This window comes from Apiospora hydei (assembly GCF_038363865.1).
Source record: "Apiospora hydei strain CBS 114990 chromosome Unknown utg000005l_segment0_segment0, whole genome shotgun sequence".
Taxonomy (NCBI): domain Eukaryota; kingdom Fungi; phylum Ascomycota; class Sordariomycetes; order Amphisphaeriales; family Apiosporaceae; genus Apiospora; species Apiospora hydei.
This window is the reverse complement of record NW_027117364.1, coordinates 4749992-4773996: the sequence shown is the minus strand read 5'-3', so window position 1 is coordinate 4773996 and position 24005 is coordinate 4749992. Positions and strand designations below refer to the sequence as shown.

At 54.3% G+C, this 24005-nt stretch overlaps 13 protein-coding genes across 13 annotated transcripts; 5 read left to right on the top strand and 8 right to left on the bottom strand.

Annotated features, from left to right (window-relative positions):
* Positions 1-17: 17 nt before the first annotated feature.
* On the bottom strand, positions 18-302 carry PG997_006984 (uncharacterized protein; the record flags this gene model as incomplete). Its single annotated transcript, XM_066811299.1, has 1 exon — positions 18-302. The coding sequence occupies one exon, from the start codon at positions 300-302 to the stop codon at positions 18-20; it is 285 nt and encodes a 94-aa protein (XP_066670222.1).
* A 402-nt stretch (positions 303-704) lies between these two features.
* On the top strand, positions 705-1673 carry PG997_006983 (uncharacterized protein; the record flags this gene model as incomplete). Its single annotated transcript, XM_066811298.1, has 2 exons — positions 705-1270; positions 1349-1673. The coding sequence occupies 2 exons, from the start codon at positions 705-707 to the stop codon at positions 1671-1673; spliced, it is 891 nt and encodes a 296-aa protein (XP_066670221.1).
* A 753-nt stretch (positions 1674-2426) lies between these two features.
* Positions 2427-5140, top strand: PG997_006982 (uncharacterized protein; the record flags this gene model as incomplete). Its single annotated transcript, XM_066811297.1, has 4 exons — positions 2427-2962; positions 3017-3997; positions 4071-4419; positions 4475-5140. 4 exons carry the CDS (start codon positions 2427-2429, stop codon positions 5138-5140), a joined length of 2532 nt encoding a protein of 843 aa, XP_066670220.1.
* Positions 5141-5676: 536 nt separating this feature from the next.
* Positions 5677-5880, bottom strand: PG997_006981 (uncharacterized protein; the record flags this gene model as incomplete). Its single annotated transcript, XM_066811296.1, has 1 exon — positions 5677-5880. The coding sequence occupies one exon, from the start codon at positions 5878-5880 to the stop codon at positions 5677-5679; it is 204 nt and encodes a 67-aa protein (XP_066670219.1).
* An 835-nt stretch (positions 5881-6715) lies between these two features.
* Positions 6716-6928, top strand: PG997_006980 (uncharacterized protein; the record flags this gene model as incomplete). The annotated part of the gene is made up of 1 exon (XM_066811295.1): positions 6716-6928. The coding sequence occupies one exon, from the start codon at positions 6716-6718 to the stop codon at positions 6926-6928; it is 213 nt and encodes a 70-aa protein (XP_066670218.1).
* Positions 6929-7065: 137 nt separating this feature from the next.
* Positions 7066-7659, bottom strand: PG997_006979 (uncharacterized protein; the record flags this gene model as incomplete). The annotated part of the gene is made up of 1 exon (XM_066811294.1): positions 7066-7659. The coding sequence occupies one exon, from the start codon at positions 7657-7659 to the stop codon at positions 7066-7068; it is 594 nt and encodes a 197-aa protein (XP_066670217.1).
* A 621-nt stretch (positions 7660-8280) lies between these two features.
* On the bottom strand, positions 8281-10035 carry PG997_006978 (uncharacterized protein; the record flags this gene model as incomplete). The annotated part of the gene is made up of 4 exons (XM_066811293.1): positions 8281-9126; positions 9183-9368; positions 9437-9686; positions 9788-10035. 4 exons carry the CDS (start codon positions 10033-10035, stop codon positions 8281-8283), a joined length of 1530 nt encoding a protein of 509 aa, XP_066670216.1.
* Positions 10036-10633: 598 nt separating this feature from the next.
* Positions 10634-11755, top strand: PG997_006977 (4-hydroxythreonine-4-phosphate dehydrogenase protein; the record flags this gene model as incomplete). Its single annotated transcript, XM_066811292.1, has 1 exon — positions 10634-11755. The coding sequence occupies one exon, from the start codon at positions 10634-10636 to the stop codon at positions 11753-11755; it is 1122 nt and encodes a 373-aa protein (XP_066670215.1).
* Positions 11756-12093: 338 nt separating this feature from the next.
* Positions 12094-12855, bottom strand: PG997_006976 (Canalicular multispecific organic anion transporter 2; the record flags this gene model as incomplete). Its single annotated transcript, XM_066811291.1, has 1 exon — positions 12094-12855. The coding sequence occupies one exon, from the start codon at positions 12853-12855 to the stop codon at positions 12094-12096; it is 762 nt and encodes a 253-aa protein (XP_066670214.1).
* A 1693-nt stretch (positions 12856-14548) lies between these two features.
* PG997_006975 (uncharacterized protein) lies at positions 14549-16115 on the bottom strand (the record flags this gene model as incomplete). The annotated part of the gene is made up of 5 exons (XM_066811290.1): positions 14549-14929; positions 15033-15202; positions 15320-15451; positions 15518-15722; positions 15786-16115. The coding sequence occupies 5 exons, from the start codon at positions 16113-16115 to the stop codon at positions 14549-14551; spliced, it is 1218 nt and encodes a 405-aa protein (XP_066670213.1).
* A 1428-nt stretch (positions 16116-17543) lies between these two features.
* On the top strand, positions 17544-18585 carry PG997_006974 (uncharacterized protein; the record flags this gene model as incomplete). Its single annotated transcript, XM_066811289.1, has 5 exons — positions 17544-17623; positions 17683-17942; positions 18003-18168; positions 18217-18480; positions 18534-18585. The coding sequence occupies 5 exons, from the start codon at positions 17544-17546 to the stop codon at positions 18583-18585; spliced, it is 822 nt and encodes a 273-aa protein (XP_066670212.1).
* Positions 18586-20277: 1692 nt separating this feature from the next.
* PG997_006973 (kinase-like domain-containing protein) lies at positions 20278-21008 on the bottom strand (the record flags this gene model as incomplete). Its single annotated transcript, XM_066811288.1, has 2 exons — positions 20278-20687; positions 20828-21008. The coding sequence occupies 2 exons, from the start codon at positions 21006-21008 to the stop codon at positions 20278-20280; spliced, it is 591 nt and encodes a 196-aa protein (XP_066670211.1).
* Positions 21009-21882: 874 nt separating this feature from the next.
* On the bottom strand, positions 21883-23760 carry PG997_006972 (uncharacterized protein; the record flags this gene model as incomplete). The annotated part of the gene is made up of 7 exons (XM_066811287.1): positions 21883-22010; positions 22076-22210; positions 22268-22342; positions 22420-22797; positions 22869-23034; positions 23082-23246; positions 23305-23760. The coding sequence occupies 7 exons, from the start codon at positions 23758-23760 to the stop codon at positions 21883-21885; spliced, it is 1503 nt and encodes a 500-aa protein (XP_066670210.1).
* Between the last annotated feature and the right edge of the window lie 245 nt (positions 23761-24005).

Below are 24005 nucleotides of genomic sequence, written 5' to 3'. Positions count from 1 at the left end.
ACACAAGAAAGGCGCCTTTAGACGACATAGGACTTACCAATATCTTCACATTCGGACAAGGCATGCATGAGCCCTTCCAGGAGGTTGACAATCTCATCTATCACGTCAGGCCGAAGGCTCAGTCGGTAGTCCAGAGATGAAGAATCGGTTTTGTCGGCATTGAGAGCGGCTGTCCACCAATTGAAGACGGCGAACTTCTCCTCGAGCCAGTCATTTTGTGACAATGACGGAATGTCAAGGCAAGCATTGAACCGCGCCTTGCATTCTTTCACCTTCCTACTGAGGCAGGGCTTGCTATCCATGGTCAGTAGCTAGAGGCTCGACAACTGGACTGGGTAATCGCAGGACTGGAGGAAAGTGCCGACGGTGGCACCGGGAGGATATGCTCTTCGCTGGTCTCTGATTTCCAACAGTAAGCAATTTCGCGAGCGGGGGAAGGGTTTCTGCAGCCATGGATGTAACCACACTGGACGTATGTTCATTCTGGGCGAATCATTCGGGACGGCGCTGGGGCAATGAAACCCCACAACCATGTCCTGGTCAGGGGTCGTCGCAACCAACTCCCCTGAGGGGATCTGGGGGCCAAACCATGGACCTCGGATTTTCGTCACAAAACTACGATCAGGGCTCATGCTGCAGCCAAAATATAAGTTCATTGTTTCTGAATTTCTGAATCAATCTCTACAAACTCGGATATGGCCATCATGGATAATTGCTGGTTTGTTCTAAAGCAGCCGGTCCACGCTCCTCCGCAGTACAAGAGCCCAAACCGCGCTCGAGGCGAAGCTGACGGAGCTTTGCGACTCGGCGACATTGTGCCAATCCCGACCACTATCTACCCTATCCTCACACAGCCTCATGATCTGCTCCCCTTCCCTTTCGGAATGAGAATACGGAGTGTCCCATGTGGCAATTTCCAGTGGGAATCATCCTCCGGCAACAACCTCGCGGGCGCGGCAGGCGGTGGTGCCCCGATTACTGCCGCGGCCGGCGTGACGATTGACGCCAAAGTCGGGGTTGAATTTCAAAACACCGTCACGAACTGGGCAAACTTTGAACATATGGATATCGAATCCATGCAACCCAGCACTGGCTATATCGAAGACGTCCTGGCTACCGAGCCTCTCCAGCAGTGGATCAATCATCATCAGAACCCCATCACCCGCTCATGGACCGTTTACATGGTGATTGGTCTGATGATTGCGAGGGAGACGGGATCGGTCGGTCACTCGGATACAAGATCCAGAGGGTTCTCCTCCAACGCCGCATCGTAAGCTTCCCCTATCCCGCGTCTGCAATTGTTAAAAGGGGAAGGCAGCAAGCTAAACTGATCCGGCTGCGTAACTAGCGATGTGCCCGGTGTCGCGAATGCGAATATCGAGGCGTCATACTCGCGAGACCATGACAACAGCATGTCTGTAGAGCTTTCCACTGACCGCATCTGGGCTATCCGACTTGCCAAAGTCCACAAAGGCGCTTTGAGATCGCGCTGGCAACAAAGCGAGGTTACAGTCGGTGCAGCTCTAGACGGTGAAGTAGAGGACGAGAATATTGAAGAGGTCCTGGCTAGCGAGGGGTTGAGTGACGTGATCAGACTAGTAGTTGTTGGAAATGAGCCAGAGAAGGTGGTTTTCGTCATCAGTGCACAGAACGATTTCAGATCGTCCATATGAGCTGATTATCACTGGCTGAAAGCACGAGCAATGAATAAAAGCTCGTCTCTTGGTGGTCAATCTACTTTTCACCAATAAATGTTACTATGATGATATTACCCGGTACTATTTGAAACCTACTACTTCGTCTGATTGCTCACCCGATGTTGAAGACATTCCACTCGTAATATATTCACGTTCGCCGAAGCGACCGTGGTGACCATGGCGACCGTGGGCGCCTACAGCCAACGCGGGGCTCGGGTGCTCCCACCTACACCCATGATCCTATTAGGATGTAACATGTTTATGCAGCCAAGCATGCAACATGAAATGGTGGTGTCACGTGCAGAGATCTTCGGCTGAGCCAGAGCAATTTTGAAACCCCCATTTCCTGTAGTCGAGGTCGCTCACACTGTTGGTCATTAACCTCGTCCAACCCCTTTTATGTACAAGACTGTCTTGCAATGCACCCAAATCCAAATCAGCCACCACCCAAAGGATGGAAAAACAAATCTGTGGCATTTGCCTTGACTCGAATTGGCCTCATTCAAGCCATTCTCAATGAGTTCAAGGCGAAAGGGCAGATCCCGCCGAATAGGACACTGATGTACAAAGGCTTGGTGGGCGTACTTAACCGGGTCGTTCCGCTCATTCAAGACTTGAAAGATCCTCCGAAGTCAACGTCCAATGCCATCACCGACCTTCTGAACCAGCTGGAGCGTCTATGTAGTGTGAGAGCCCCATGGAAATTCAACTACCTGCAAATGTCCCAGAATGCTAATGCGCCCCAAGGAAGAGAAGCGTCCCCGGAAGAACTCTAGGGACCAACAATGGCTGCATCTGAAAAGGCTGTCCATCAACAAAGAAGCAGAAGAAGTAAAGAACCGCATACTCGAGTTCTTGCAAAAGGGAAAGCAAAGAATACGCTCTGATATCGTTAAGAGGCTCCAAAAGTGTGTCAAAACTCTTGACCTTCCCCAGACTGAGGATGAGGTTCCTGTGCAAGGGATTACGGTTGTTCTTCGACCAAACACCGGAACTAGTATGAAGGAAGATATAAACGAAGGCGCCGGGTCACTCTACAACGTACTTCGCTCTTATCATCTATGTGAGCGAGAAGGCTCCCTGGGGAAAATCACGACCCAAGTCAGAATCAACGGCTGCAACCGGGTTGAGAGTTGGTCGACTGAGTTTGGGGTGCTGTTCCTCAGTCACCCGCACTCGCGAGGAAGCCGCTGGAAAGAGGCCCAAATATCGATCTCGACGGAAGGTCCAGATCCCCTGAGGTCTACTAATACCAAACACAGGGTGTAAGGCTTCCTCTTTCCGTCCGTCCCTCGTCAAGAAGTCGCTAACGATCACAGTCGATTCAACGATGATGCCATATCCGAGCCAAGTTCTGCGCCGCCACCACAGTTTACCGCCCTTTCGTGCGACGATTTCTGCAACCATGTCAGCGTTCTTGATCAAGCTCAACTACGTCTCTCGGCACAGCAGGGGCAGTTGGCTTTCGGGCGCAGACTTGACCCCAGCCGAGAATGGCTTCCGGATCACCAAGCCGTGTCGCTGGCCGACATAATACGTGACAGAAAAGATGTATTAGGCGAGAGAATGAAAGCTATTCTCGCCTACTCGCTAGTTAAGGCGGTCTGGCAATTTTACGATTCTGACTTCTTAGGGGGCGGCCTGAGCAAGAACGATGTGTACTTCCTTTTTGAGCGGCGCGATGGTTTCCAAGGTATATTCGTTAACGAGCCCATGCTGGTGGCCCATTTCGACGCCTCGCCCTCCACTGTTTCTCCGATAGACCAGGGTGGTATCCACGACATGCCAAAGATGCTCGCCCTCGGAATTCTACTCCTTGAGATCGAGACCAGAACCCCCATCGAGGAGCACCGCGAGGATCCAGATCTCAACCCCGGGGACACTATAGACATGGATACGGACTACCGCATTGCCCGAAGACTCGTCGATCTCAAAAACAACCAGAACGTTATATTCGAGATGCAGCCGACATCACCACTGAGGACTGTCTTACCGCTCTGCGTAGTGGCCGGCAGGCTTCAGAACACCGTGGATGAGCACGCGAGAAGAAGCAAAGAAACCAATTCCTCGGACAGAGCTTCCCAGACGCGTAGAATCAGGAATACAATTTTTTCCGAGGTGGTACAGCCTTTGAAGGAATGGTGTGAGCTCTTTGGTGACATCACAAAAGTCAAGGGTATTCGAAAACTCTCCACGAACCGGTCGATTGGCTTGTCACCATCTGGGTACGGCAGGACCCATGTGCCTGAAAGTCCAGCCCCGCAACAAGCAGGCAGTTCACCGCGCAGTGAATTGAAAGGGTAAGTACTTACGAAGCCACGAAGGCTGAAATAAAGGGTTGGGGATTTCAAGCTAACTTCGAGTGTACCCCAGTCTGCGCGAAGCCTCCCGGAAGTGGTTCTCGGAATATGGACGCTTATCCAAGATTCTTGAACCCGATGGCACCAAACGGGACATAGGATACAAGCGCGTGCGTATTGCTGTCCTGGATACAGGCATAGATTCGGACGAATATGACTATTTGGAGGAGATGGACATGATTGGGGGCTACCGGGACTTTGTCACTCTTTGTGTCGATGGACCGAAACAAGACGAGCGAGGAAAGCATGGAACCATTGCGGCGACTTTGCTGGGAAAGATGTGTCCGACGGCCGTTCTCTTGCTGGCCCGAGTTCTCGAAACCAAGGTGGCCAGGGAGAAAGAGGTCCAGAACGTAGTGGATGTGTGTCTTCTTCCCTCTTATCTTTGACTCGTAAATATGCTAACACCTTGAGCAGGCAATCGACTGGGCAATCCAAGAACAAGCCGACATCATCACCATGGCCATCGGCTTCAGCACCCACAACAACGTCGTCGAAGCGGCCGTCCGGCGCGCGCGGTCCAGCGGCATCCTCCTCTTCTCGGCCGCCTCGAACCAGCGCAACACGAGCGACATCTACTGCCCCGCCAACATGGACGACTGCGTCTTCGGCATCTTCGCGGCCAACGCGGGCAACCGCGAGGCGCGCGCGCTCAACCCGTCCATGGCCCCCGCCGGCGGCCGCCGCGCGCACTGCTTCGCCCTGTTCGGCGAGGACCTCGAGTGGGACGAGCAGCAGCCGCTGGTGCGGGGCTCGTCCTATTCGACGTCGATGGCGGCGGGGCTGGCGGCGCTGCTCCTGCAATTCTCGCGGCAGCGCGTGGACAGTGCTGGTGACGGCGCGGACCAGCGGCCCATCGATCTGACCAGTCTCAAGGAGATGCCGGGGATGATGGCCGTCTTCCGCAAGATGGCTAATAAGGACGGCTCATGCGACTGCATTCGGCCTTGGAGCTTGCTCCGGCCGGGCTATGAGCCGAAGTTCGCGGAACAGATCGAGATTGAGAAATCGAAACGGGCGCAACGTGACTGGATCAGGCTCACGATCGAGCAATGCCTCGAGAGCAGATACCACACCAACTAAAGTAGATCATGCAAGACACGTCGTTAGGAAATACAACATTCAGGGGTGTGAAGCTATTACCTTGAAGCAGGACACGGTCGGGGTACATATCATGGAGATATCACCGGCGAAACGGTCTATGTCTGGTTAGTTCCAATTGCGTCCTAGTGCATTCCTATATGTAGGATGCTGTTCCATAGTGTATGATAAAAACGAGCAGTTATGTCACAGTTCAAACGACTCTCATGCGATATCCCCTTGATGGCTACAACGCTGCCTTTCGTATAATAGGTTGGATAATCTCCGCAAATGATCGATAAGTCTATTCGGCTAATTATGTATTACATCCAGTAGGATAAGCATCATGCACAGTGGGGTAAACATTATACCACGGCATAAACTATTCCCTAATGTGTACAGTACGGTATGGTATGGTGAGGGCAGCGCTATCGCCAATGGGATAGCTGTCAATTTGCTACGATTGTTATCATACTGGTAATATGGCCTCAGTCAACCCTAAGACCAGACATGTAAATCCTCTGTTCTATCTATCTCCTTCAGGGGTTCCCATGCTTTGGTGACGCCGTCGTTCGCCTATCGAGGTCCCCACTGAGGGGGTTTCCACCGGGGCCGCGTGGCTGTGCCGGGGGCTCCATGTTGGCTGGCGAGCCGGCCGGGCCCGGGTTGAACCCCGTGCCAGGTGGGTTGTTGTTGCTGGGAGGCGGGAGATTGCCGGAGTTCATCTGGCCTGCTGCGGTCATGTTTCCCTGGCCGGGCATGGCACCTCTCCTGTTTCCGGCAAGCGCCAAGTTTCAGTATGATGTTTGGTCATGTATTGGAGAATGGATGGGGTGCTCCCTCCTAGCGGGTTTCGTTGTAGGCACTTAACAAGATCCGAGGTTGGATCCACCGCCGCCTCCTTGTATCTATCCATTACTCATTGTCGATGTTGTAATAATATTGACTGCAACGGGTGTGGTTTGGTCTCTTGGCTGTTTACTGAAGTTGCTTGATACTTTGCTCTGATTGTTGTTCTGTTGAGCCAAAGAGAGAAGGGCGTTCTGGCTTGGACAGCCCTGAGAATTTATAGTGTACTGGTTCCAATTCGCGTATTCAAGATGAGAAGGCATGATCGTAGTTCTCAACCATCAGTATGATGATCATGGTGTATCTGACCATGCAAGGTGGTAAAGCCTTGGTAACGTTGTAGTAGCAGTACCCAAATTGGGTTTGAAATATGTGACGGCTGACTCCTTATTGGTCACAGACCCGTGACCTATCTTATATTGACACAACCATCGACTGTCTTTGCTCATGTATTATACTATACAGCTGCAAAAGCCTGGCTGGAGTACAGGCATCTATTTAGGTTCATGGTACCTGCGATAAATCTTGATATGCGTTTGGGGCATGCTTTGAGTAGATATGTTATATCGTGACTTGCCGAAGGAACATTCGGGAAATATGCAATAACGACAGTCTTCATTCGAGTTGATAATGAGACCTAAAACAAGAGCTAAAGTCTATATAACCTGCCAACACCTGCGAAAGTGCAAATAGCAGTTGGTACTTGTTCACGGGTAGATTTTATGGGAGATGGATGTATTGGGCTTGTACGCTATGCTGCGGTCGACGTACGTGACCAGCCCGCAGGAGCTCTGCCGCCGCTGTGGCACGCCGTCCACCTTCTCGGACATGGTGCGGATCGCGTTGCGCGACTCGGTGCACACGACCGAGTTCATGATCGACGGCATCACCCGGAACCACCCCGGCAAGGGTATAACGCAGGTCCAGCCCAGACGATATTAGTAACCCTGCCCGGGTCATGAGCAATGACTTTGACCTCTCCTGATGCAATGTCCACAGTCGCGATAGTGGCGCCGTGGACGTAGTGGCTTTCGGGGTGAGGAGTCCGGTGAGGAACAATAGCCACCTTGTCGGAGTCGTCAGGGCACCAAAAAGTCCACCACATGGGTGCGGCCGTTGACATTGGTTCTGATCTCCCCGCTCTCGATGTCAATGAGCTTCAAGCGCACGTAGTCCCAATCCTCGCCCCAGACAGAGGCCCTGCCAGTCGCCTCTTTCCGGCTCTTGGCTTTTTCGAACCCCACGTCGGTGGTCATACATGCAATTGCCTTTCCATCCGGGCTGAAGGCGAATTTAGTAATGACCCGTTCACTCCCCACCGGCGTAAGCAAACCGGGCTCAGTTGCGTCCAGGTCAAGCAGGGACAGAGCGTTCGACTTCCCACTATTATCCACCCAGTCGGAGAGGAAGGCGATCTGATGTTCCAGAGGAGACCACAGCGGCATCCGGTCGTTGTGCAGCCCGTCGGTCAAGTGCCGGGCCGAGTTTGCGACGCCCACGTCGGCGATCCAGATGGGGCTGGTGCGAGGCGGGCCGTCATCAATCGTATGATACCACTTCAATATCGTTGTGTAAACAACCGATTTGCAGTCCGGTGATAGTTGGAGCTGCAGCGGCGCCTCGATATCCAGAATCCCTTGGATTGCCGCTCTGTCGGCCTTTGAGTCGGACATGGTGAGCGAGGGAGTGCGCCTAGTCGTCTTTGACTGCAAGTCTGATAGGATACTTTTCAAAAGCTAATGGATGGCAATTGCCAGGCCTCTCCAAATCGGTGGCCATTATGATGGTGCAGTAAGCATGTCCATCGCCCTACGGCAGATGTAGGTGAACCCCGCCCGCTCTCTCGCAGGCATCAGCTACCCCTACACCCTCTCTATAATAGCTGACGTATTGAGTCATGGCATTCTTCTCAACTTGATTCAACGATGTCCGCAAAGCACTTTCACCGCAGTCGCGGATGTCCACTGGTTGCAGATCGGAGTTTATTTATCGGTATCCATGGCCCGCGTGGGAACAAGTTATGCCAAAGGCACTAGGCAGAATTGAGAATCGGAGTTTAGGATAGGAGACTAACTTTATCAAAGACGAGGGGGCAGACAATATTTTGTTTGTTTAGTGTACATACGGCCCGTTTGGGTTCCCGAAAGCAACGCCCGTACTCCCGCAAAACTGTATGCTTGTTTCAACTGCTTTGTGCAAACCCTAGCGTACGAAAAGGAACGGTGTCCTTATACGAGTTGCGAGTGTGTTTCATGCCATAGCCATCGCGTTCGGCCCAACTCACTGCATCCAAACTAAACTCGCGAAGTCTTCGCACCCGCCTCTCTCCGCGCTCGTAGCTCCGCAGCCATGGTATCCAAGTGACTCGCGCGCTCGACGGGGTATTTCCTGAAAAAGTACGCCGCGCCGACGGTGCTGACGCCCAGGACCCCGAGCCAGGTGGTGGTGGTGACGAACCCGGGCACGTAGCGCGGCGCGTCCGTGTCGGGCCAGAGCCAGGTCGCGTAGATGGACGACGCGTTGCCGATGGCGTTGATGAGCGCGATGGCCACGGCCCGCTTGGCCGCCGGCTGCGGGATCACGTCCGCGATCCACGTCTTGACCAGCGGGGAGCAGCCGTAGATGGTCCCGAACGCGAAGACGGTCAGGACGTACTGCGCCGTCTTGTCGCTCGACGTCGTCGTCACCGCGACGAAGAGGACGCAGCCGAGGCCCGACAGGCCGCAGATGAACGGCCACTTGGTCTGGTACTTGTCGGCGAGCCAGCAGCTGGCGACGACGTACACGAGCGCGGCCACGTAGGCGGGGATGGTGTAGTATTGGCCGACGTGCCCGGTCCAGCCGAAGCTTCCCACCAACGTCGGTATGAAGTATTGCATGGTTTGGGCACCCGTCACCAGGACGAAAAGGAAGCACTGTACCCAGACTCGCCAGTCGCTGCACGTCATCTTGAAGGATTCCCAGTGGGTAATTCTTTCCCCGCCTGCACCCTGGGCTAAAGCGATGCCGTCAACCGCAAGACGGTTGCAGGCCAGCAGCGACTCCTCCTGTGACAAGAAGCGGTTGCTGTTTGAGGGGAAGTCCGGCATCAAGAGGTAGATGGCCATGGCAGCTATGACGGATGCAACGCCCTCAAGTATCTTGCAGCTTTTTCAGTATACCGTGTACTGTGCGAAAGCCAAAAATGTGTACTTACGAAAAGCCAACGCCATCCTGCTACCCCAGCACTGCCATCCATGTATTGCGTGATGAGGCCTGCCAGCAATCCCGATACAGCCCCCGCGATCGGCACTGCTGTGTAGAGAACGGCGTACCGAGTCGCCAGCTCGTACTTGCGATACCAGCAGCTAAGATAGAAGGCGCTGCCAGGGGCAAATCCGGCCTGGTCGTCTTTAGGTCAGTCTCGGTCGGAGCGAAGGCTAGTACATGAATAATCCGCGAATTGCTTACCTCGGCAACACCCATAAGAAACCGCAAACCCGCTAGCTGACCCCAAGTCTTTGTAGCGCCCATCAGAGCCGCGAATGTTCCCCAGATGACCCCGAGGCCCGGGAGCAAGACACTCGGCCGGACCCGCATGAGGGCCATGTTGGCTGGGACTTCGAAAATGAGGTAGGATATGAAGAAGACCAATACTATGATGGAGTATTGCTCGGAACTGAGATCAAAGTCTCGCTCCAGACCGCCCGTCTTCGCATTTCTTGTGATCTGATCAGCCATTGTTTCAGTGGACTTTTAATTTTCCTCCCCCATATGGACATAAACAGTGAGGGGCGGAAAGAGATTCGAACTTTTACCTACCCAATATTGGATCTGTCCAGATATCCAAGAACATATAAAACCCATGTACACGGAAGAATGCGCCAGTCCAGCTTTCGTTTCAATCTCCTTTCTTCGGCCGTTCCATCGACCCATTGAGCAGCGAGCCGTTGGGCATGGTTCAAGTCTGCGGCAGCGCCATCCGCTTCGGGGGAAGCCCTGTCTTCGGTCATCTTGACAGAGGCGCCCGAATGGGTCTTTTTCAAGTGTTTGTTGATGGAAGATGCCATGATTGTAAAGCTGATGCAGTTGTTAAGTCTCTACTTCACCGCCATTTCAATCGTAGTCTTTATTTTGTCTCAAAGCACATTGGGTTGCCTAGGATATTTGATATATACGTAGTTACTCACCGCTTGCGACACTTTGTGCTCCCCCCAGCTGTGGGGTAAGGACGGACATCAAGTCCGGGATCATCCCCGTGGGTCTGTTGGGGTGGGCGAGTGTAGCTTTCGACAGGTTCTTGGCTCAAGAAAGTAATCGGATGTTTCCCTGGGCCGCCAAGTCGCTGACTGCGTTAGGGTCAGCGCCATATGTCCAACATCGAATGCATGAGGAGAGTCATTGAGGGGTATTGGCCAATCATGGGCCATCCTTTGATTGACTCGTGCAGGTAAAGGCTTATGTTCTTACGCCGGGTTGCTCCAAAAGAAGGACGATCGGTAGAAAGACTGAAACTTTTTAGGCAGCCCTTTGGTGAAAATGCCGAGGCCATTCTGAACTCTCATCTTGCGTTATCAACTTGGACCGTTGATATCTAGCGTCCGAACACCGTTACGCAACCCGACCCGGAACCACCGCTCCTGAGTCAATCGCAAGACTAAGTCGAGAATGGAACTGAAACCGCGTACACGCAGACCGCGCATCGCTGTCACTCTGGGCGACCCCTCAGGCATCGGGCCCGAGGTCGCAGCCAAACTTCTGAGCAATCCCGCGAATGCCCAACGCGCCGACATTGTGGTGCTGGCCGACGAATCTGAATTGGACTCGGCCATGAGTGACGCTGGCGGCATGCAAATTGCCATTTCCGGGGGCCATGCGGATACCGGGCTTGGAGGCGTGCAGGTCCTGGACGACGGCAGCGCGTCCGAGTACCAAACAACCCGTGGCGAGGTCTCCCAAGACAGCGGCGCCCGAAGCCTGCACCAGCTGAAACGAGGTCTCAGCCTAGCCCAAGCCGGCGAGATTGACGCCCTCGTCTTCGCGCCGCTGAACAAGAGCTCGCTGAAGCAAGCGGGCATGGCCGAGGAGGACGAACTCCGCTGGTTCGCGAACCAGCTCGGCTTCGCGGGCCGGACCAGCGAGATCAACATCGTCACTCCCACCACGGGCAGCCCCGCGCCACTCTGGACGAGCCGCGTGACGAGCCACATCGGCCTCGAAGACGTCGCGGCCCGCGTCACCATGGCCGCCGTGCTCGAGATCATCGAGCTCACGCACCGGCTGCGCTGGGAGTCCGGCATCGAGAAGCCGCGCCTGGGCGTCTGCGCGCTGAACCCGCACAACGGCGAGGGCGGGGCGTTTGGGCGGCACGAGATCGACCACATCGCGCCGGCCGTGGGGCTGGCGCGGGCGCGGGGGATCGATGTGCAGGGGCCGTTGCCGTGCGATACCATCTTCCTCAAGCGCGAGCAGTTCGATGCTGTTGTTACCATGTACCACGACCAGGGGCAGATTGCGATGAAGCTCCTGGGGTTTGATGGCGGGGTTACGGTGCAGGGCGGGTTGCCTATCCCCGTGGCGACGCCGGCGCATGGGACGGCGTTTGATATTGTGGGGAAGAATATGGCGTCGGTCACTAGCATGCAGAATGCGTTTGATATTGCGGTCACGATGGCGGTGAGGAAAATGGTGAAGGAAATGCGCGGTAAGAAGGCATTGGCGGGTGTGAAAGCGACGCCTTTCGAAAGTAGCGTAGCGTCTCCTGTGGCATTGGTAGAGGCATCACAGTGATCTTGTTAAGTGAAGTTTGGAGACGATTAGGTAGGTGGCAGCAGCATCACAAGGGCTCGGGGAGAATTTGGAAAATTCGATTCATATTCAGCAATCAGCCGGGGCTGACGAGGCATAGCATTCGTTATTCTGGAACGGGAGGTGTGGCTAGATCCCGGGTCTATCTGGTTGTACATGGGCTTTCTCTCCATTGATAAGACCAAATTTCGTATCCAAGCAAAAGCCCATAAACTATCCCGCGGAGTTGGGTTTCGGCACGATGCAGTCCTGGGACTCGAGGTCCTCGGCCCTTAACCATAGAGATGGGAGTCCCAAACAGTCAAAAGATCGAGTCGTACTTATATGGTGATGACGATGACCTCATCACGGGGGTCTGCTTTCTCAGACGCGCTGTCCAGCGCCTCCAGATCCTCGAGGTCAATCGCGCCCCTGCTGGATCGCATGCGGACCAGCGGGGTGGCCCACCCGAAGAAGCCCTGGAAGTAGACGGAGCCCAGGGTCTCGGGCGGCGACGCCTTTCGGCGCGAACGGGCGAGCGGAGTCTTGGCGCACGCCTCGAGCAGCAGCAGCGCGCCCTTGACGGCGACGGCGGCGGTGAACACGGCCGGGAGCGGCAGGGACTTCTGCGTGAGCCAGAGCGTGCGGGCAATGGCGGCGTCGAAGATGAAGGTGAAGTTGAGGTAGGCCGATAGCAGGTTGGAGGGCGTGGCGGTCCGGGTGTGTTCGTAGTGGGACGCGGCCGGCAGCGAGACGGCGACGAGGAGGGAGAAGACGGCCGACATGACGGAGGCGCCCGAGAGCAGGCCCGAGGAGGGCAGGCACCACAGCACCAGGATGGCCAGCTTCAGGACGGCGTAGAGGGAGGCCGCGGTGAGCTTGGCCTGGTGCCGCCAGTCGGTCTCGGAGACGCGGCGGGCGTCGTACAGGTCCCGCACGCGCAGAAGAGCACCGGTCAGGAACAGGCCGCAGGGGACGATGGTGAGGGCGACCTGCTCGAAGAGGAGGGTGAAGTCGAAGCTGTCGCCCGAAGCCATCCGGCAGCCTGCGGGAATCACGGGCCCGAGCGAGGCATCGGCATGGCGGCAAAAGTGGGTATTCATGATTTCTATTTGTTGTTGGTGAAGGTATACCGTAGCAATCGTAGGTAGGTGAAGGAACGGCAGGGGTGGGAACTACCGACTAGCGGAGTGAAGAAGAGAAGCTGAAAAGGTTAAAAAGGAGGGGTAAAGAAGAGAAGTCGGGAGTCGAAATCGGATCAACCGTCAACGGTGCTGCCTTGAATGAACGAATTGGTTGAGAAGAAGAGAAAGAGAAGGCAAAAAGAAAATGGCCGAACAGTTCTGATTTTGATGTCCTGAGACACTCTGCGTCAGGGGCTCGCGAGCTCGGCAGTGGAGTTTAGCCCAGCCCACCCCTTGCACAGCCGCCTGTTCTGCGACTTTGCTGCCCACTGCATTGACGTTGGCGGGCGAGACGGGCGCTAAAGAGGCCCCCACCACCACCACCACCACCCACTGAAATGCAACCCCCTGTTTCCACTCTAGCTGTCAGAGGAACTTCGTCTGAAGAACCTCTCGAGACACGGGCGCCAATCGGATTCAAATAACGGGCTCGTTTTTTGCGCCGAGGAAATAACTTTAAGATTTGTTTCGTTTCCCGAAGCCCAAAAGCCAGACCCCAATCTCACCCCTCAAGCCTTTTGTTTTCTCTCTGTCTCTGTGTTTCTCACGTCAGCCTCTGTGTCTTGGTCGCCAACCTCAATTTCCCAGTGGATTGCCCAGCCTGCGGCAGCCACCGCATGAATTTTGGTAGTGTCCAAGAGGGGCTATCAATCCACAGCGTTCCTCGACCTCCTTCTCATCAATCAATCATCCAGCAGCAATCCAATCTCAGTGCAACCCAAGATCAACCATTCGGTACCCGTATTTAGAGACCCGCAATGACCCGGCGGTATGTTTCGCGCCAGTTTTCAACGACGATCCCGTTCCACAGCTCTCACAGGCGCGCCGCGGTAGAAAGAAGCCTCGCTCCATGGTAAAACAAGTACCCAGTAGACCCACGGCCCGGGATCCTGTGCGGACGATGCGCTTGGCGGTCGGGTCGGCGATGTGCAATAGCGGGAGGTTCGATGCAGCCTCGATGCCCTGCGACTTCGAGTGCATGCTTTTGGTGCACAGGACGACGGCCTCGGCGCCTGCGCGCTGAAAGGGCCGCCACTGGCGCTGCTTCCTCCAGCAATCGACCTGTTTCGTCACATCTGCCGTCGCGTTGCAGCGCTGCGACGCGCGCGAAGTCGAAGGGGTAGATGATATCCTCCATCGAGCTGGATTCTCCTGCAGGCAATACTTACATCGTCAAGCCAGAGGCTGTAGGTACATTTTTCAGCCTAGCCTTCGCCTGCTGGCCACAACGTTGCAGGGTCATTGACCACTACCTCAGCGATGTATTGCAATGGATGTGGCCCACCGAGTCTATTTCAACGTTCCCGGTCCACAACCGACTCAATTGTGCTCAACTCCCAAAGCTGGTAAATCAGGATTGAATGTGACAAACTCTAGGAATCGTTCGGTAATGTGCTGGCCGGTGTTCGTCATCGTATTACCTTTATATCCGCACCCACCTGCACTCCAAGGCCTAACAAGTTCCCTTGCATCTGGCGACATCTCAATCACTTAAGACGCAGCACCACTAATCATACGTTCAACTGGCATACGCTGAGCTTTCTTATATTATGATACCTTTGACAACTATTTTACACCTCCCAACCGCTATAATGTGCACCATCATGAATGACTAGTCATCGTCATCATCATCCGCGTCCAAAAAGAAGCGCTTCACAAACGCCCTGATCGCCCTGCCTGTCTCCTCCTTCTGGATACTCGGGTGATAGTCGGTTGAGCGGCGCGTCGTGACGGCGTGGGTCGCGGTGTTGAGCAGGTACTGCAGGAACGGGCGGTTACTGTAGTAGAGGGCCATCATGGAACCGATTTCCTGCCGCAGCTGCGCGTCCAGGAAAGGGTAGAACTTGTCCGCCCCGGGCTGCCACAGCAGGTTCGCCTGCGTCAGGACGTTGACGGTCGTCGGGTTGCCGGCCGCGTCCGGCACGGTGATGGACATGGTGACCGATGTTGGGGATAGGCGCCCGGTGTGCCCGGTGATCAGTTGCATCATTATCTATGAAAGAAATAACCCGTGAGTACAAACGATCCAGTGCAGCAAGAAGCAGATAAGTGTTACGAGTACTGATGGGTGGAGAGGGGTTCATGAAAAAACTTACAGTTGCCGCGTGTTTCTGATTGGAAGGGTAGCCTTGATACGCGTTGGCATTGTTTGTATCAGGGGGGCCCGGCCAGATGTCCCTAGTCGTAGCCCGCCCGAAATCAATCAGCTTGAGCGGAGGGACGACAGAGTGCTCATCTACGTCGGGCTCTAGGCTTCCAAACATGACTATGTGTTGCAGTATTAGCAGCCAGACTGCAACTTGCCGTTCCAACAATAGGGGATGGGGTGTCAAGAGGTTGCGGCCACTTGTCGTATGTGGCTTCCCCTCGGGGGGAACCTTACCGTTGCCCATGTGCATATCGTTATGGGCAAACGAGGCGGGAGGCCCGTCAAAAGTATGAGTGACCTCGAGCTCTTCCACTGCACCTCCTCTGCCTTTCGGAGGCCACGCGAGAGCGCAGCAAGCCCTGATAACTAGCATTTGTCAAACGAATCAGTGTATGTCTTGGTCAAGATGACATACAGGAGAGGTAGACGTACAACATAGCATAATATACCAAAGTACCCGGTTCGGTACCCGTACCTTCGCCGCGACGATCCGTTCAAAGAAGTCCTTAAACGTCCCATGCTCCAAGTAATCCATGATGAGGTACGGTCCGGGTATCTCGTCGTTTTTCCCGCGATCATTGATGTCGCGGTCACGGTAGCTTGTCATTTGTGTGATGTGCGCCGCCCCTCGGAAACGCTAGACCACATCGTTAGTTTCGAGGCCAAGTCTCATTTTCAGTTCTTCCTCTTTTCAACTCACCCTCAGAGCTTGGATCTCCAGGCGGAGATCGTTCACGGCCCCGGCTTGAAGGGCACGCTTGATGATGAACGGTTTCGGGGGCTTCTCCCGGACATCGTGGAGGAGGGCGGTGACCCCGAACGCGCCGTTGCCAATGATACGCCGGAACTTGAGCCCGTTTTGGCGGCCCCTGAAATGCTTCTTGAGACTGGCTGTGATCCCTTCTGTAGAAAAAGGATCTACCGGTTCATCAGGTTCCTCTCTTTCTCGCTCTCTACGGTGCCTCTTTTCCCGCTTGGGCTTATCTTTCTTCTTTTGCTTTTTCTTTATCCCAAAGAAAGCTCTCAACATAGTTTGAGATGCGATCGGGCTCGGCCTCGCTCTACCAGGATAAAAATGTAAGCAACGCGGTCTCGCTAAAGGGAAATTACGAGAAACCCAAAGGGTAAAAAATGCCGGTGAGAAAATATGATATCGAAGGAGTGCCATGTAGATACGTCTCTCAATTGCTACGCATTAGGACTTGAATGGCAAGAGGCCCCATTTTACTACGGATGCATTACAATTTTCCATTGTCCTATGAGATTCAAAGGGATAATGACAAAGAAGCTCAATGGTCGAAGGGATCTTGAAATAACAGCATACACATCGGTCAGGGGACATCCTGATTCGCCAATCGCGTCCAATCCCCAATGAAGTTTCGCTAAAGTTGGACGCGGTGGGATATGAACATATCTATGGGTACTCCCGTTGTCGCATCAGCATCAGACCTCGGCCAATTAAATATAGCATTCGGTGTATTTAGGGCATCAGCGGCTTCGGGCCAAACAAGTGGCACACGAGACGGACAAGTCCAAGAACATATTACATCTGAATTGTTTAGCAAGTACCGGTGGTCAAACTCAATACTAGTTTGCTAGAGATCTGGCTGACATATGTCCATCTCGGGGCTAGAGTTTCGCTCGAGCGACCGGTTTCTTGGGTTTTGAGGACCGAGGTTTTGTCCCACCCCAAGCTGTAACCCCTGGTGTGCAACCCTGCACCATGATTCCCGTAGCTTTCCTTTTTCGTTGAAACCAGTCAGCCTATCCCTTGTAGTTCCCACCAGCAAGTCATATCATACCTCGATTCAGAAACGTAAGCTCTGAAGCTCAGGTGGGGCCAGCTTCAAATGTAACTTCTAGTTACGGCAATGTCGTACAGGGAGAGACAAATTTGGCTTGACTCGGATATTGCAATGTTGCGGTGGGCGGTCGTGAGGGGTTAAAGAACGAGGAGTAAGCGTAAGCCAGCCTTGCCGGGAGGTACTTTCACATTCCTTTAATAGAACCGAGCAGACGGAAGTGGCGGAATTGAAGGGTTGGGGTAAGTCTTGGGGAACATAATATAGGAGCTACTACAGCTCAAAAGTGCCAAAGCCACACCCCCGGCACAAATGTCGGCAAACTTGGGGATCACCGGGCACCAGATCACAGCCACTATCGATACAACCACCCAATCTGCTCGGTAGGCTGAGCCCCAGCATTTGAGGCGGACGTGCATGATGTGGTAATGATTCGATGTTAAGTGCAGATACAGCATAATATCGGGCTTTTGCGTGCTGATGCATGTGCTGCATCAGGTTGAGTGACACATGAGGCGACCTGTGGCCCGCAGACTCCTGCCATGCATGAGCAAACAGCCTAAATTCTTGAAAGCAGTCATTCTATGTGCCCTTTTGCCCCGAAAATAATGATTTGGCACATTGAGCTGGACTCACCAATCTAGCCCAGACAGATAATGGGGACCATCCACGAACCTGGAGAAACGGACATTGAATCGAACAAAATTAGGCAAGATGACTTGGATCGGAAGCCACGGTAAGCAATTGCCAGACCCGAGACATTGAACGCCAGGGACCCTCATCTGTCGCACACAGGAAGTACATTGGCTACCAAGAATTTGCGAGATATTCATCATTGGCAGACGAGTACTTCGTCCTCCGAAGGTACGACCGTCTACATTGCAGAGTGCTCATTACTCTACAGCAGCGGATTGCTGTTCTGGAGGAGAGACTGGACGAGCTGGACGAAAAGCACAGCCGCCAAACGCCTGATGTCAACAATGGGACAGTACGCAATGATCAACCGGAGAGGCAGCTTCTAGTCGAGGAAATCGCCAAGGAATTGAAGATATACAGTAAACATGGCATCACCCCTGATGATATCATACCCAAGTTCACCCACTGATGCATAAAAGCCGAAATGTTGCTCAGCTACAAGGAGCTGAAATCGGCACCAAGTGCCCCGAAGGGGAACATCAACAACATCAACACATGGTTATCAAATAACAATTATCCCATAGAAGATGCGGAGGTAGAGTTCTTGAAGGCCAAGGACCTCGTCACCGTTGCCCGTTCTCAGAAGTCGGTCCTGAGACAGCTCTTTGAGGAATACATACTAATCCCGACCAGGGGCCTCTTCGGCCTCTTGGGCGAGCGCAACGGCCCCGAGGGGACGAACGTCTACGGCAGCGACGAGCCGGTGGACGCCATCGCTTCCGCGTCCGTCTTTGTCGTGGGCATGGTCATGCTCATCGCTCCGTTGTGGATCCTCGCCGTCACGCACGGCATGTTCGAGCGGCTGGGGGTCATCACTGCGTTCATTGCAGTCCTGCTTGGCGTGCTCACATCGGCTACACTGGCGAAGCCCTTCGAAATCCTGGCTGCCACGGCAGGGTAAGTGGGCCACCTTCCAGGGACAAGCATGGGAGCTGATACAACATATACAGATATTCTGCAGTGCTGGTGGTCTTTCTACAAATTGGCAACGAGGAAGCCTGAATACTGTTGGTACTACTAAAGGTAGCTCAATGACGAAGATTAGATCACGTGCGGTCTAGGCCGTCACTTCTTAAACACTAACGGATGTGGCCTGATACTTGCTTTACCACAATCGAGGCAGCAACATAGTCTCATTGGTTATCCCATGTTCCCGTTTTGTATGCACCATACGACTGTGGCCCCTGACCGTGCCTACCACAGTCTGTCACTCCTGTGGGCTTGGTCTTGGTGTCTGAGCATCTTGGATTCTGACACACGGTCTTCTTTCCGGAGACAAACCTCTTCTCACACGTATTGCCGTCGATAACCCTATACCATTTATAAACATTGCAGCTTGTATAGACGTTCGTTATCTCTGTTTCCACATGCGGGCATGTATCCGTCTCACAATATTTATTGTGCCAGGGGTTAGTGTGATCATACTCGGGGTTTGAAACTATCTCGTTCTCTTTACCGAATGTATATGGTGCGGGTGGTAGGGGCTCATGTTCAATGATCATTCTTTTCATAGAATTTGTAGTTAGCCAACGATCTAGAACAGTTGCATAGATGATAAATATAGTCATACCGGTTCCCGCTGGAGCTGGCGGTGCCTGACATGGCATCTACATTGGCCAGCTGGTTATGTGCGCTGTTGAATTTCGGCGTCTGCTCGTTGTTCAGTTCGACAGTCTGGGATGTGAGCCGTTGTCGTATATCACGCCAGAATTGGCGTGGATTGTGGAACATTTTCATTGGGAACGAGTTGCTGCTGGAACGGCAGAAACCAAAATTGGAAGAATACGTCGACGAGGGGGCTTCGATGGAATGGGGAAGCCAAGTCCTTTATATACTAGTGAATCCTTCGGGCGGCAAGAGCTTTCAGGTTGTAAGCCAGAGAACATGTACGAGCTCACCGAGTGGGAAGGGGGTGGTGGGCTGCAGCTACTTAAATGTAGCTTCGGTCACGGCTTTCAGCCACTCTCTTCTTCCGTCCACACACCATTGACCAAATTCTCACTGAGGTCGGCATATGTGACAATGCTATGTTCAGCTGCCAATGCGGCTGTATTATTATATCTCTCAGTCCAGTTCAGCTGAGCGAAGGTGGCGTATCTCAAACCATCCACTGGTCATTGCCAGCTCATATGGCTTGGGTAGCTGAAAACCAAGCACCGGAAAGTGGGAGCAGAATTCCAATGACCAGTCTACACTACAGCCGTAGCGCCGATTCCTGAGCCAGAGATTAGAGCTTTGGCCCCCTTACCTTTTACTCGACTGATATATCGACATATAGCGAACTCACAGCGCAGCAACACTTTACATAGAACTAGGAAGTCGCCGTGATCACAGTTTCATGAGCGTTTCAAAGGAATCAGCAAGGCACAAAACTCTTGTTATGAAGAAAATCAATTATTTAGTCGCTGGTTCTTGTACTGTCTATCGAATGCAATAGTAACGAAACCTGTGCTCCACGACACCCTCAAATTCCCACCTTGCCCCTTCTTGGGGGTGCCTTCCATCGCGGCCGCCCTTTCTCAGGGGCATGTGGTTCTGGGTCTGGCGCTGGCTTTATCATTCTATCCGCTTTCAACCAACCGGACCTGCAGAACCGGTTGCAGCAATGAGTGTCGAAAAACTTCAGAAAGCCCTCCCATCCGTGATCCGTCGGGCCGAACTGGCCGCCGGCGGTGGAATGCACGGCCGGGTCCGTCAGCGCATACACCCCCTGACGGGGCCGCCCTGGATGTCGCACAGCAGACGGCGGCCACCGGTCGCATGGTACGAGAAGTGGCTCAGGGCCTGCATGACCTCGTTCCAGGGGTCGGGGGGAGGATTGACCCAGCCGGCGTTGTTGTTGTTCTTCTGGTACCCGCGGATCAGCGGCTCGATCATACGCTGCTCGCGGGCGCCGCCGTCGCTGCTGGTCATGATCTCGGGGACCAGCACGCACAGCTGTTCCTTGATGATGCCGGCGTCGTTCCAGGCCTCGACGATCCGCTGCGCGGTGCGGACGGCGCGGAGCTCGCCCGCCCATTGCTCGTTGAAGGACCCGTACTTCGGCTTGAGGTACATCTTGGCCACGCAGGCTTGGCCGTTCCGGGGCCGGCGGTGAATCGGCCCTTGCAGGCGGACTTGTAGGTGCCCTCTGCGTATACTTCTCTATCTATGATGACTTCCTGGGAGGGTTGGCTAGATCCTGGTTTTCGGACGGAGAGGCGTTGGAGCCGCGGCATGGCCTTCTGTGGTCTTTCGTGCGCACCTTGATGACCCTTCTGCTCAAGTAACGGTTCCAGCACATGTGGCGTTTTGCGCCCCAACGCCTCATGGATGGCAAGGTATGCCGGCTTTTCTGGAGGAGGCGGTGGTGATACCTTGTCGGGCTTCTCCTTGGGGGGGATCTGAAGACCGCCGAATAGACTGACTAAAGCACCGCCAGACATGTTTGTTTCTCTGCCATGGAGAGCGCGGGAGAGATGGGGGTGGGGATGGGGATGGCATATACAACCAAAACTTTGTACGGCTGTTTATATACCCAAGTTTGCATGCCGACATATCTAAGATTGGTAAGGGTGCCTTTCTCCGTAAGTCTAGATGCTGCGACGGATGATTATGGTTTCGCCAACCCTGGGGAACTCAAACGGTTCGTGCTGTTTACTTCAGATGGAAGCCACTTGCGAGTCTAATTTACAGTTTGAGGGTATAAAATCGGATTGGCAGCCACATGGGAAGTGGTGAGCCTAATTTAAAGTTTGTGGGTATAATTCCGAACTGTCAGCCAACTGAGCATTGAAAACGAATGTTGGTGAGTGATGGAAGCATCCTCAAGCCATCGCACCATCCGTATTACCTCAACCCACCACGACGCCCACCTAAGTAACATAGTCTGTGGTAAAGCCAAAACCATCAACGAACCTCGCCCACAAGGGCATGAAAGGCAAGATGGCCGAGCGGTCTAAGGCGCTACGTTCAGGAAATTCGTCCGAGTTTGCGAGCATCGTAGTCAGGAAACTGGCGTGGGTTCGAATCCCACTCTTGTCACTACTATTTTTTGCCCGTTCTGGAAACTTTCTCTTCCTCTTCTATTTTTGGTCTGGAAAGCGACACTGGCAAATCTAGCCCTGTACGCATTATTGGCCCAAAATAGCGGTGCATCGAGAAACGATGTTGAGGGAGATAGAGATAACAGAAACCGAGTCAAGTTGCATACATCTCAAATTGATGGCGCTGATAAGAGCAATAAATCTTTCTCAAGTCACGAGGTCAGACACCTCCAATTATCAAACATCTCAAGCAAATCCAACGATCTGGACCTCGTTACTCTGCGCTCATAGCCTTCAGTGCGCTGGAAAGTGCTTCTCCGAGGGCCAGGACCTTCTCCTCTTCGAATCGTCGACCCACAATCTGCACCCCAACAGGGGCACCGTGATACACGTCTGCATCGTCTACAAGAGGAAGGGCCGCCATTGTTAGTTACAGCTCACTTGGCACAGTTTTGGAGGTGTCTTACAGGGAACCCAGCTCATCTCGTCGATGGGGCTCCGAGGAGCATCGTGCGGATCCGCCACGTCAATGTTCTTGTCTGCGAAGGTGACCGGAACGGTGAGGATGGAGTAGTCGAGAACATTGTAGACGATGGCGTAACCTGGCAGGATTAGATACGCGCACCTTGCCCTATTCAACATGCCAAAGGTGTACTCACTGAAAGCATAGGCCGAGTTGTGGCGCACGGCGGCAGTCGCAGCCACTGGGGCAATAATTCCATCCACAGATCGACCTGGATGGCAAACATATCAGTAAAATGCAATCACTCAGTCTTGTGTCCCCCAAGACACCTTTCATTCAAATTCTTACCAGTTCCCGTGAGAGCCTTAGTAGACTCCCAATAATCCGCATAATCCTCTTGGTATTTCTTCATCTTCTTAACGAGCTCGTAGTACTCCGCCATATCCTTAGGCCGATACTTCTCGGTCGGCCGCAGCATGGCCTCGACGGCGCCGATCATCGGCTCGCCGTCCGACTGGAGCGCGTCGTCGATGTCGTAGGTCGTCGGGAAACACAGGCCGCCGTAGATGATGGCGTCGTCCACGTGGCTGGGCGGCTGCCAGTCGATGACCCGGTGTCCGGCCTCGCGCGCGGCGCGCACGACCATTGCTACGCCGCGGGCGACGGGTGGGTGCAGGCGCATGACGCCGTCGTCGCCGGTGCCTGGGAAGGCGGCGAAGCAGAGGCCTTTTCCGGGCGTTGCGGCGTCAGCTCGGACCTCGTCCAGCACGGGCGCGCGCCACGGCAGGGGACCAAACCCGGATCGCGTCGCCAGGCCTCGGTGTCGCCGAGGACCGACTGGGTGAGGTGGATGACGTTGTCAAGGCTGGCGGACATGGGACCGGGGACCGGGGACCGGGGAACCACGGGCTTTCCGCCGAGCGAGCTGGCGAGGTCTCGGTACGAGAAGCGGCCGGAGCTCGGCTTCAGCCCGAAGAGGTGGTTGTATGCGGATGGGACCCGGATCGAACCGCCCATGTCGGTCCCCATCCCGAGCACGGAGCCGCGGCATGCGAGAAGGGCCCCTCACCACCGGAGCTTCCTCCGGGCGACAGCAGGCGGTTGTGGGGGTTCATACCCGGACGGTGCAGGTTGGACTGCAATTCTGCCAAGAGCAAAGTTTGCGGAACATGCGTCTATGAGAGCATTAGTATTGAGCAGGGACGGGACCCGGCCAGGTGATCTCGAAGTTACCTTGCCGACGATGATCCCTCCCAATTCCTTGATTTGCTTGGTGGTCAAGCTTTCAGTCTCGGCAGTCTCGAATTTGCCCAACCACCCGATGTAGCTGATGGCCGATTCCAGCCCCTCGACGCGGAACTGGTCCTTCAGGCTGACGGGGATGCCTTGCAGGGGCCCGACGAGTTTCTTGTGCACGCGCAGATACTCGTCGTGCGCCTTAGCCTCGGCGATGGCCTCAGCGAAACGGATTTCCGCCAAACACTCAGTCGTCTGGTGGCTGATGGCAGCGCGGTGGCAGAACGCAGTGACGAGTTCCTCGGCCGAGACCTCTCGGGACTCATAGCTGGCGAGGATCTCCGGAATGCTGGTTTTGGAGGTGAGGGCGAGCTCCCTAGGACTGAGCCCTGCCTCGGCCATGAAAGCGTCGGTCGTGACGTTGAGGTATGGGCTGTCCAGCGTCGTGGGCATGACGCACATGGCCTCCGGTAAGTGCCATTGCGCCGGGATCTTGACCAGGATCGACTTTTGCTTCGCTTCGGCTTTTCCTTCCAAGACTCCATCTTGAATGGTGATGAATCGCAGAAAGTGAGAAAGTAATGGTCAAATGATTCTACTTCCGAAGCGGATGCGCGGGGTTGGGCGAGTCCTTTATGCGCTGTGATAGCTCCTGCGGAGATTCGTGACCAACACAACACCGGGATTCTCGGACAGGC